The 10,095-nt window shown below is 39.1% G+C and overlaps 2 protein-coding genes across 3 annotated transcripts; one reads left to right on the forward strand and one right to left on the reverse strand.

The window, feature by feature from the left end:
• Positions 1 to 349: 349 nt before the first annotated feature.
• LOC112459361 (mitogen-activated protein kinase 1-like) lies at positions 350 to 6,131 on the forward strand. The gene is made up of 7 exons (XM_025023409.1): positions 350 to 489; positions 582 to 692; positions 792 to 1,043; positions 1,135 to 1,302; positions 1,456 to 1,644; positions 1,707 to 1,839; positions 1,924 to 6,131. The coding sequence occupies exons 2-6, from the start codon at positions 627 to 629 to the stop codon at positions 1,830 to 1,832; spliced, it is 801 nt and encodes a 266-aa protein (XP_024879177.1). The 5' UTR covers positions 350 to 489; positions 582 to 626; the 3' UTR covers positions 1,833 to 1,839; positions 1,924 to 6,131.
• Positions 6,132 to 6,359: 228 nt separating this feature from the next.
• Positions 6,360 to 10,095, reverse strand: LOC112459360 (nuclear cap-binding protein subunit 3-like). 2 transcript variants are annotated; one of them, XM_025023407.1, is made up of 7 exons: positions 9,777 to 10,095; positions 9,498 to 9,661; positions 9,268 to 9,419; positions 8,809 to 9,177; positions 8,345 to 8,718; positions 7,709 to 8,220; positions 6,360 to 7,332 (listed from the first exon to the last, which is right to left on the reverse strand). In XM_025023407.1, exons 1-7 carry the CDS (start codon positions 9,861 to 9,863, stop codon positions 7,188 to 7,190), a joined length of 1,803 nt encoding a protein of 600 aa, XP_024879175.1. In that variant the 5' UTR covers positions 9,864 to 10,095; the 3' UTR covers positions 6,360 to 7,187. The 2 variants fall into 2 exon arrangements, with proteins under 2 accessions (XP_024879175.1, XP_024879174.1); XM_025023406.1 differs by having other exon boundaries at positions 8,312 to 8,718.

Genomic DNA, 10,095 nt, shown 5'->3' on the forward strand with positions numbered 1-10,095 from the left:
ATTTATTTTTATTAATCTGTCTTCCAAGAAGTAAATTTTGGATTCGCGAGTACGTGAAAAATTCTTACCAAATCGCGAATAAAAAAAATGCGAGAGTGCGGGGCCTTCATTGTCTCTGTGGCAAAGGATTGCTCGTGTAAAATACGTTTGTTTTTATTCCCGTAATTTTTTTATTTATTTTAGAACAAGAATTGCTTCTCCTTTTACCACTAAGAACGTTTTCTTTTATTCATATGACCCGACGTGTACTGCGGGATAATTTGAGAATTACGAGGCGCTTGTGAAGCAGCAGCGCGCAGGCAAAGAGATCTCCGTTGAATAATAAATGCAGTCAGGTTTACCTTTATAATGCTTTATTGCAGGTCCGCCTACGATAATCTAACAAAAACTAAAGTAGCCATCAAGAAAATATCACCGTTCGAACATCAAACCTATAGCCAGCGAACCTTAAGAGAAATAAAAATTCTCACGAGGTTCAAACACGAAAATGTAAGTCGGACGCTCGAACGAACAGTGTTTATGCGTATAGCATATTTTTTTATTAAGTATCTTTATTAATATACCGTTCTCTCTCGCGACAGATAATAGACATAAGGGACATATTAAGAGCTCCGACTATAGATCAGATGAAAGATGTCTATATAGTACAATGTCTAATGGAAACGGATCTCTACAAATTATTAAAGACACAGGTAAGTGGTCGCGTGTATTATGTAGATCTGCGCGAAATGCTAAAGGGGAAGAGAAAAGAAAGCGACGCAGATTTTAATGAATAAAACTCTCGTTTCCAGGCTATCAGCAACGATCATATCTGTTATTTTCTTTACCAAATACTCCGGGGTCTGAAGTACATACACTCGGCGAACGTCTTACACAGAGACCTGAAGCCGAGTAATTTGCTGTTGAATACCACGTGTGACCTTAAGATCTGTGATTTCGGTCTGGCGAGAGTCGCGGATCCGGAGCACAATCATGCGGGCTTCCTCACGGAATACGTGGCTACGAGATGGTACAGAGCTCCGGAAATCATGCTTAATTCTAAGGTATTCATTTCACAAGTGATAACATTTATCGAGGAACGAGTAACGTGTTCCCGCTCGTCTACGTGACTCTAATGTAGCTCTCTTGATGCAGGGCTATACCAAATCGATAGACATTTGGTCTGTGGGCTGCATCCTGGCGGAGATGCTCTCGAGACGAGCGATATTCCCCGGCAAGCACTACCTCGACCAGTTGAATCACATTCTCGGTGTTCTCGGATCGCCCTCGCCGGAGGATCTTGAGTGCATCATAAACGAGAAAGTACTGCACGCTTACGTCTATCTCTTTGCATCTTGTTAGAATCCTAATCCAGGACATACATGCGTGCATTTTGCAATGCAGGGTGCACACTCGTCGACTCACGCTTCGCATCTATAACACGGTGGTATTGAAGCGTCTGATTTCTGATTTCAGGCACGGAATTATCTTCAGTCGTTGCCGTATAAACCAAAGGTACCGTGGACAAGCCTCTTCCCCAATGCCGATCCGAGAGCGTTGGATCTCTTAGACAAAATGTTAACGTTCAATCCCAATAAACGCATTGTAGTGGAAGATGCGTTGGCACATCCCTACTTGGAGCAATATTACGATCCTGCCGATGAGGTAAATTTGTATTTGCTGTAAGATTGCGATTACGAATGTCAATCTGTTTTCGTAAATTTCAGCCCGTGGCAGAGGAGCCGTTTAAATTTGACATGGAGCTGGATGATCTTCCAAAAGAAGTATTAAAACAATATATTTTTGAAGAAACTCTACTGTTTCAGAAAAATCATCAAGAGAATGCTATGTAGTCGACTGGTAATTGTTAAATTCGTTTTGTGCCATATTGCCGGTCTCTTGACCCGTTAACAATTGAATACTACTTTCCTTCCTTTTTGTCAGGCATGCCGTTGCCAGAATCGCAATAGCGGATACGCGTGATAAATTGAAAAAGAATAGAACGGAACCGAAAACGAACAATAGCGGGATTGGTATGAAGAAAGCGTGCTTAATCATCGCCACTTCATCGCCACTCGAATTATCGATGATACAAAGATACTAGGATATTGATGAGAGATTTAGTTCAGCGATCAACGAACGATTAATCGTGCCGATTAGTCGGGTGAGTGAAACAGTCGCAATGTCCGCGCATACGCTTGTACATTCGCATGTCCTTACTTGGAGAAAGAAAATATATAGTATTTCTTATGTTATACCGAACATAGCATAATATCAATTGGTACAACATGTATCTTTAATTTATTATTGTCGTACCGTACCATACTGTCTGTCTGTGATTTAATTGCGAGCGTGACGAGGCGTAACACGCGACGTACTTTGTCTTTATTTCGTCGTCATCTGTCGAATTATTTCTTTCACCTCCCAAAAGTGAAACGGTTGAGATTACAACGTTATGTGTAATTGTACGGCGTAATCAGGGCAATATAAATTCGGCTTATCGTATCTCGGTTATTTTACGATATCGAAAATATCATAGATATCGGAGATATTGAGGTACACTAAATGTTCACTCGTACGAGATTCGGACGCTTGTAGCGCATTCGTGTAACTCTTTCGTATGATATTTTTCGTCTTGTGTGTGTACGTATGACTGTGTGTGCGTGCGTATGTACGTACGTGTGTGGCACGTACAAATTTCTTTTGGTATTTAATCCGTTTCACGATAGTCAACCGTTATAGCGAATACGCGACGTGCAAGCGCCCTGATCGGCGCGAGCCACGAGAATAATAGTATATAATTTATGTTGAAAAAGAGAATCGTGATCTTCTTTCTGAGCGTGTGATAGTAACGATGGGGTGCCCGAGTCGTAAGAGTTTTAAAGTGACAATTTGAATAACATGTAGAAGAAGGTCCCCAAGTTAGTATTTCGGAGATTTTACAAATGTTATACATCGTATAAACCTTATCGCTCTTAGAGCCTTCCGAAATCGATATCGCAATCCAAAATCTATCTACGATAAAGTCAATTTGAATCGCTAGAAATCGAATTCGTTAACTGGATATCGATAGCTCCATTCGGCCTTACTGTGAATATATAGAGAGAATTTTCTCAATCCTTTACCCAAACAAACTAGGTTGTGAGAGACGAAGCAAAAATTAAAAAAAAAAAGGTGAAAGAAAACAAAAAGGATACTAAAACAGGGACAAAGTATTTACTTCCTCTATTAACTGTTATCGACCTTCACGTTCTTCGATACATATAATAAATTAATAATTAAAGAAAAATTCGTTGTTCGTAAGATTCTTATCTAGATTTAAGATGCATTTCTAGTAAAGTAATTACGGATTCTCGTGAGGGTGATTCGCGTTGATGCTCCTCGCCTCTTTCGCGAGGGAACATAACAGCGAATAATATTCTGTCGTTATCATAATATCATGATTTAAATCTTCATCGATTTAATACATACTTATCTTCCTTCAATGTTTATCCGTTGCGCGCATTCGTTTGGGCACATTGTCGTGGGCAAAAGAGTTAGGGAATCTCTCGCGGTTTACAGTTTTCTAGGCGCGCTACAAGCCTTGATTACAAAACGCGCACAAATTACGTAGGCGGCAAGCAGTTCAATTATTTCACGACATATGCGCAGGCGTAATCTCTTCCAAAATGAAAATTTCCAGTTTATAATGATGAGAATGACTTTTTGTAACGACAGATTCTAAGATCAGATTCAGACAAGGCCGTGCTAAATGATTCCAGAAATGACAGATTCGAATGCTTTTAGTTTTAACAAAAACAAGTGTATATCTTTCTTCCTGCGATCCATGGATGGATCGTTGTCTTTGTTATTATACGAATATATTCCATGTGCGAGTACAAAAAAACCACTTCCGACATGATATATGTATTGTGCTTCTATTTCTTACACGATTCTCTTCCCGCGGCTGAATTAAAAATTTAAATTGAATTGCCACAATGAATTTTGCAACAGAGATTTCTCAAAAACCTTACACTAATAATATATGGTGAGTGATTCTCTTTACGGACTTAAGCTATGGTCTATTTAACACTAAAAATGCTTGGAGGCATTCCTCTTTTTCTTTCTTTCAATAAAGAAAGAAGGAGAAGAAGAACGCTTCAAAGTATTTTTAGCATCGAATGGAGCCTGAATTCGTTTCGACAGAGAATCGTTATACCAGCGATAATATGTCAAAATTTAATACATATTAAGCTACTTTCTCTCTGTAAAAATGTTTAATTAACCGCGCTGGCTCCGAAGATAGTCTTCTATGACGTTGTCACTTCTGCAGGGTTAAATAAGACGCGTGTTATATCAACGGACGGTCCCTTTGAAGAATGCTCTCATATTCGAGGCCTTTTAAACAGTTCTTATATATTTTAGATCGTGGGGAAGCGACGATGAAATCGTGCGCTCAGCGAAATTGTAAGCCGACGAGAAATCGAAACTCTCGCTGTCGATAATAATTGGATCCGTAATACATATAGATTGTGATACAAGTGCGGTGAAAAGTAATATTTGAGGAAAATGCTGAACTTGTGCGAACGTAGAACGTTGCGCGTAATATATCGATGACACATTTGTCGAATGTCGATATCTGGCCTAATATACTTAAAGTTATGTATGTGTACTTGTTGTTGTTGCCGATTCTTATATATCCGGACATTCACGCGGAACATCTCGTCCGTCGATTTTCGATGTTATTTCGACGACCGTATCATTGAGACTTGTAAAAAAAAAGAGTAGAAAAGAGGCAGCGGGACGAGAGGTGGTGGATTACGTGCCGTTTCCTCGACAAGTAGAACGACAGTTGTTAGTCTACGAGTTAACGAGTGGTTGACTAAATCATTAGCGTTTTTACGTAAAGTAGAAGTGAAGGAGAGAGAGAGAGAGAGAGAAAGAGAAGGAAAAACCTTTCGAGAGAGAAAGGGCCGCACGACCGCCTCTTTAACGACGGGCAAGATCGGCGTTTTTCATCCGTGCGCAGCAAACGGTATGTAAGATATGTGCGGGAAGGATTCCATCGCGGGAGGACGTATTTGTGCCATCGCAATCGGCGCCGGCTTCGAAGCAACTTGGGACGCAAAAATTTATAGAGCTGTAATTCGATTGAGTGGCGCTCTTAGCTTTTTCAATTAAACAAAAGGCCAGCATTTCGTCCCTCGAGATTGTTTCTGTCTCTCGGTTCCCTATCGTTCCAAGGCTCTGATCTTGCGCGATCGCGTCGATCGTCTGATTCTAATGGCAATATCGTGAAAGATATCCATCTTGTCCGTTTCAATTGTGTCGCTGTGAATCATTGATAGTTTTTTGTCGCCGAAGCTGCATTCATAGCGTTTAAAACGACTTTAAAGCCCGTTTAAATATAACAGACGTAATTTAAACAAATCATAGCGTTAAAACTGTAATGCTTTTAATCACGGTGAATTATTCTCTGTTGCGTTGGAGGATCGATCGCGTTAATCGGATTTGCCTCTCAGCTATAAATTTGCACAGCAATTTTCGGGAAAATTTCATTAAAAGTAGAGCGATGCTCGCAAGTGTGAAGTATAATAAACGAAGTAATCAGAAAATCAAAATTAAGGCAGATATTTGATAGATTTTAACACTGCTCATCATAAACGCAATTTTTTTCTGATGTATAAATTATCACGCAGGCGAAAAGAACAATCGAATGATATGCGGATGATAAAATTTGAATATAAATTTTCAATGCGTCGCTTATTCGACAAATACGGAGTATAATCGTACAAGTCCTGCTGTCAAAGAATGCGGCGTAAGACTAAACAGCCGCAAAAGTGGTAAATGGATTATTTTGAAATTTACTGTCGAGCACAAATCACTTGGACGCAAATTGTATTTTTGAAAATATATTATTGAACGGGGAAGGTTTATAAATCTGAGAAACCTATGAATGTAGCTAAGCAGCTATTTGAGAAATAAATGTACTTACTGTGTTCTTTACCTGATTTCTTTATTACCTCGATTGCTGTTTCCAAAAATGATTGTTATCCATGACGAGTCGTCATTATTCATGTTAATTAAATTATCATTATCGACTATTGTATTTTAAATAGCTATTCCAACTATTATTGTGCTAATATAAAAAAACAGGCTCTATTGGCCAATTACTCGCTGTCTTCATCATGTTATTCGTCCCTGTAAATTTTTAAATTACGAAGCAACACTTTTCGTTAGTTTCGCTTTTGGTTACGTCACATTGAAAGGTAACAAAATAAAATTTCGTTACGCTTTTCGCGCAGGTTACAATTCATTGGATCGCGCCGGCAGAATTTGTCGACTGGAAAATTCGACGATAAGAGAATGTATTAGAGAAATGGTGAATGTAACATGGGGCATACAGATTATTGTTTATTTATTTCGTCACTAATCTCTTTCCTTTTTTTTTCGCAATAACATCGAGTATTATCCTGAATCATCAGAGTAGTCTTTACAAAATATCTCAATTCGTTATTCTGAAACATATGTGATGCTCTTCCGAGACCTTACGAAACTATACTTTCATCTGATATTCTTCGTGCAAAAAGTACATGTTTTACATCGCAACTTCGAAGTAACATAAGAAAGATCTCTTCGAAATTCTTTTTCCCTAATTGCACAAATATCTCGGTCAAAGTACTTAGTTGCCCGCTTCCTTTTCCGTCTGCAGAAATATACATCAGTTTATAGATACGCGATCTCTGTTAAATTTACATGCGATATTATCGGAAGTGTTCATGATCTGTCTAACGATAAAAACAATAATGATTATTATTGGAAGATCGGTCATTAACGGTATAATATGAAACAAAAGTTTTTTTTACACGCTAATATTTTTCTCATAATACATGCGTGTACACTGCCCGTTAACGATCCCTTTCCTGATGTAAAAGGGAACGCACAGACTGCTTCTATGTTCTTCCCTTATCTCAGGAATCGTTGACGGGCAGTGTACGTAAAAATAATCGCAATCTTTTCAATGATAAAAATAGAAAAACTTAGGTTCGTAAATTATGTAAACTTGTTGAATATATATATATATATATATATATACCCACATATAATTTACAACTATTCCACCGTAGTCGATATAAAATATTATGAAAAAGTTTCAAGACATCTGAATAATGAGCGCACTTTTTTTACAAGTTTCGAGCTTTTGAACAATTAGTTCGTTCGTATAGGGATCACTCTCCGTCACTATCGTCTCTTGTGTATTTATCGTTTTTCACTTCTATTCTCAATGGAGAACGTCCTCTGGTATGATTTCCGATACGCGATCGCAGATCACCGCCCTTTAAGGTACTCCTCAAGTCGCGGCTGCCTGACGGCCTTTAAAAAATACAACTCGTGAGCTTGCAGATGTATACATAAATTAATAATTAATCATATAATAATAAGTTACATATATATACTTAAAAAAAAAGCACATTTTTTCGAAGAAACTAAAAAGTATGTATTAAAAACAAAAACTATATATTACACAATTTATATCACGAAATATCACGTATGTTCTTATATTGACAAAATTACGAGATTAAGAATATTTAATTGGAAAATATTAATATTTAATATTTAATTAATTAATATTTAATATTAAAAATCTGTCAAAATCTGTATGAAAAATTTATGTAAAAAATACGCGATTGTGAGAAATTATGCTATTTGATATTTTCAGTAGACGAGATCAGTTAAATTATTTTCTTACCTCTTTTTCAAATAGCTGTCACTAGTCTCGTTTTTCGTATTATTTAGTCTCGCCCATACAGTGGAAGCAATGCGTGGCTTGGGCGGGACTACCTTTATCACACTTCCCTTAGGACCCTGAATCTCCTTAGCAGGCACGTCGCTGTCCTCTTCGCTACTATCTTCTTCATCCTCCTTGTGTTCACCTTCTTCCTCCTCTTCTCCTTCCTCTCGCTCTTCCTCCGCGTTCATCAGACCACGCTGGCCATGTCTCTGTTCCTCATTGTCTTCTTCTTCATGAACATCCTCGTCTTCTGATTCTTGCCATTCTCCCTCTTCTCTTTCCGACGATTGTACCTCTTTCACAATCTGATGGCTCTGCTGCCGAATTATCCCAGAGTTATCGCGTTTCGAATTTGTTGCGTTCGTATTTGTGACCACTACTTGAATGGGCTCGCGGTACTGCGTTTTCGTTTTCGGCCTTCCCAACTTTGATCGCAAGTCACCGCTCTTATTCAAGTTATTCAGAATCATCTAAGGGGGAAAAAGATAACATCTTGGATATAATTCGCGAAACGAGATAAAAAAATAAACCATTGGAGTAAAAAAAGATAAAAAAACTAACTTGGAATCGAAGCTTCGCCCGACGCTTCTGTACCTTTTCCTCCTCGTCATCGGCGTGCATTCGCATGCGGGGAATTTTACTTCGTTTATACCAATTCTCGTCGCTATCGCTACTGGAACTGGCCTCACCCGATTCCTCCACTTGCGTCGTATCCTTTTCCGGATATTTGAGACCCAATCTTTCCTTTATGCTACGTCCTTGATCCTTGACGTCCTTAACGTCCTTAACACCATTCTTTGGAAGAAAATCATCCTCCACGACATCGTTCAAGCCCCACGTCTCGGACAACGCGCCCCATGGATTTTTTGTCTGATCTTGATCTTTGTCCTCGATCGATAATCTGCGTTTATTTTGCTTCGTCTGCTTGTACATGCGCTTACGAGATTCCGTTAGAATTCCTTTGACACCTAAACATTTTACATAGAAAATTACCTTATCGTCTGTCCTCGTTAGTTTTAATCCTGATTTGATTTCGGTATGTACAAAATTGCGTTTACCTCCAAAGTTGGGATTTCCGTACTTTTTGTAATATTCGCTTCTCTTTTCCGCATTAATCGGCTTCTTATCCGCTCTGGTGGCGAATCTCAAGAAGATTCCTTTAGATTTTGGATAATCAACACCTTTCCTCCATACACCAGGAGGTAGCGGATAATCGATATCTTTAATGTTTATGCAATTATCGTCCTTTCCATTTTTATCTGCCTCGATCGACTCATTTTCCTCATCTGCCATCGCTACGTCGTCTTTCCTGTTCTCGGAGTCATTGTTCTCTCGATCTGAATATTTTGCAATGCTACCTACAATTTTTTTGGACAATCCCAACATAGCTCTGGCTGCCGTTACTTTGTCGAACCAGACAACATTGCCTGTAACATCACATATTGTATATCAAAACGTCAGCAGCAAATGATGATAAATAATCATTTCATCGAATAAAATCAAGCTTTGAAGCATACATGACACGTCGTTGATCCATTCGATCGACGTTGGAGCATAATCTTGAAAATATGTGAATACATCTTTGGTGCTCATATCCTCAGTCCCTCTCATGTGTATTACGTTCAACCTGATGTTCTTCGCGTTTTCGCCATCGTCCACGATATCCATGCTACAACCGTCACAATATAAAGTCGCAACTATCGTTCTTATCAAATCAATTTAGCGAATCAATTTAAGTATCTTATACCTGCTGTACAGATCCTCTTCTAGATTTGATTCCTTGGATTTTTCCGTCAACCCGAAACGCTTCGCTCGCTCCTCCATCTTCAATCTTTCCTCCTTGCTGAATATATCGATGCCCGTTGTGAATGTGTCCGCGGACCTTTCAGGGTTGCTGTCCGATGTCTGTATCTAAAGAGATTAGTGTAAGGAGCGTAACTTGAGAAGCACGTCTTACAATATTAACAACAATATGTATCGAATTAAGTATCGCAATATGTCACAATATATCGCTCGTTCTTGTTACCTGTGATTCTGGCTTTAAAGTTGCCCTGGCCATCTCTATTTCCTCGATAGGCACCATCTCGACGTCCGAAGGCTCGTCGTATTCCATTGCGTAAACACGACACGAGTGCGTCTGGATGCTCGAATATCGCTAGGAAAACTCAACGAGTATCGCGAATTTCACAGACGGCCTGATCGTTCCGCGAACAACGGCTTTCAGCATCAAACGGTGGGCCGTGAGGGGGTAACAAGTTTACCGTTTACAAATAGGACTTAACCATAACGGCGGACATTTGCTCGCCACTCGCCACAGCTGGGGCGATGATGGGCAATGATGGAGA

Source organism: Temnothorax curvispinosus, unplaced genomic scaffold (assembly GCF_003070985.1).
Source record: "Temnothorax curvispinosus isolate PA1 unplaced genomic scaffold, ASM307098v1 QBEX01009765.1, whole genome shotgun sequence".
NCBI classification, from domain to species: Eukaryota; Metazoa; Arthropoda; class Insecta; order Hymenoptera; family Formicidae; genus Temnothorax; species Temnothorax curvispinosus.

Excerpts from the sequence above, each read along its gene's own strand:
- LOC112459361 (XM_025023409.1), top strand. The coding sequence starts at position 627 with ATGAAAGATGTCTATATAGTACAATGTCTAATGGAAACGGATCTCTAC. Across the intron at positions 1,303-1,455 it reads AGTGCATCATAAACGAGAAA|GCACGGAATTATCTTCAGTC; the intron begins GTACTGCACGCT and ends TTCTGATTTCAG. Across the intron at positions 1,645-1,706 it reads ATTACGATCCTGCCGATGAG|CCCGTGGCAGAGGAGCCGTT; the intron begins GTAAATTTGTAT and ends CGTAAATTTCAG.
- LOC112459360 (XM_025023406.1), bottom strand. The coding sequence starts at position 9,863 with ATGGAATACGACGAGCCTTCGGACGTCGAGATGGTGCCTATCGAGGAA. Across the intron at positions 8,719-8,808 it reads CGGAAATCCCAACTTTGGAG|GTGTCAAAGGAATTCTAACG; the intron begins GTAAACGCAATT and ends TAAAATGTTTAG. Across the intron at positions 8,221-8,311 it reads GGGCGAAGCTTCGATTCCAA|ATGATTCTGAATAACTTGAA; the intron begins GTTAGTTTTTTT and ends TTTCCCCCTTAG.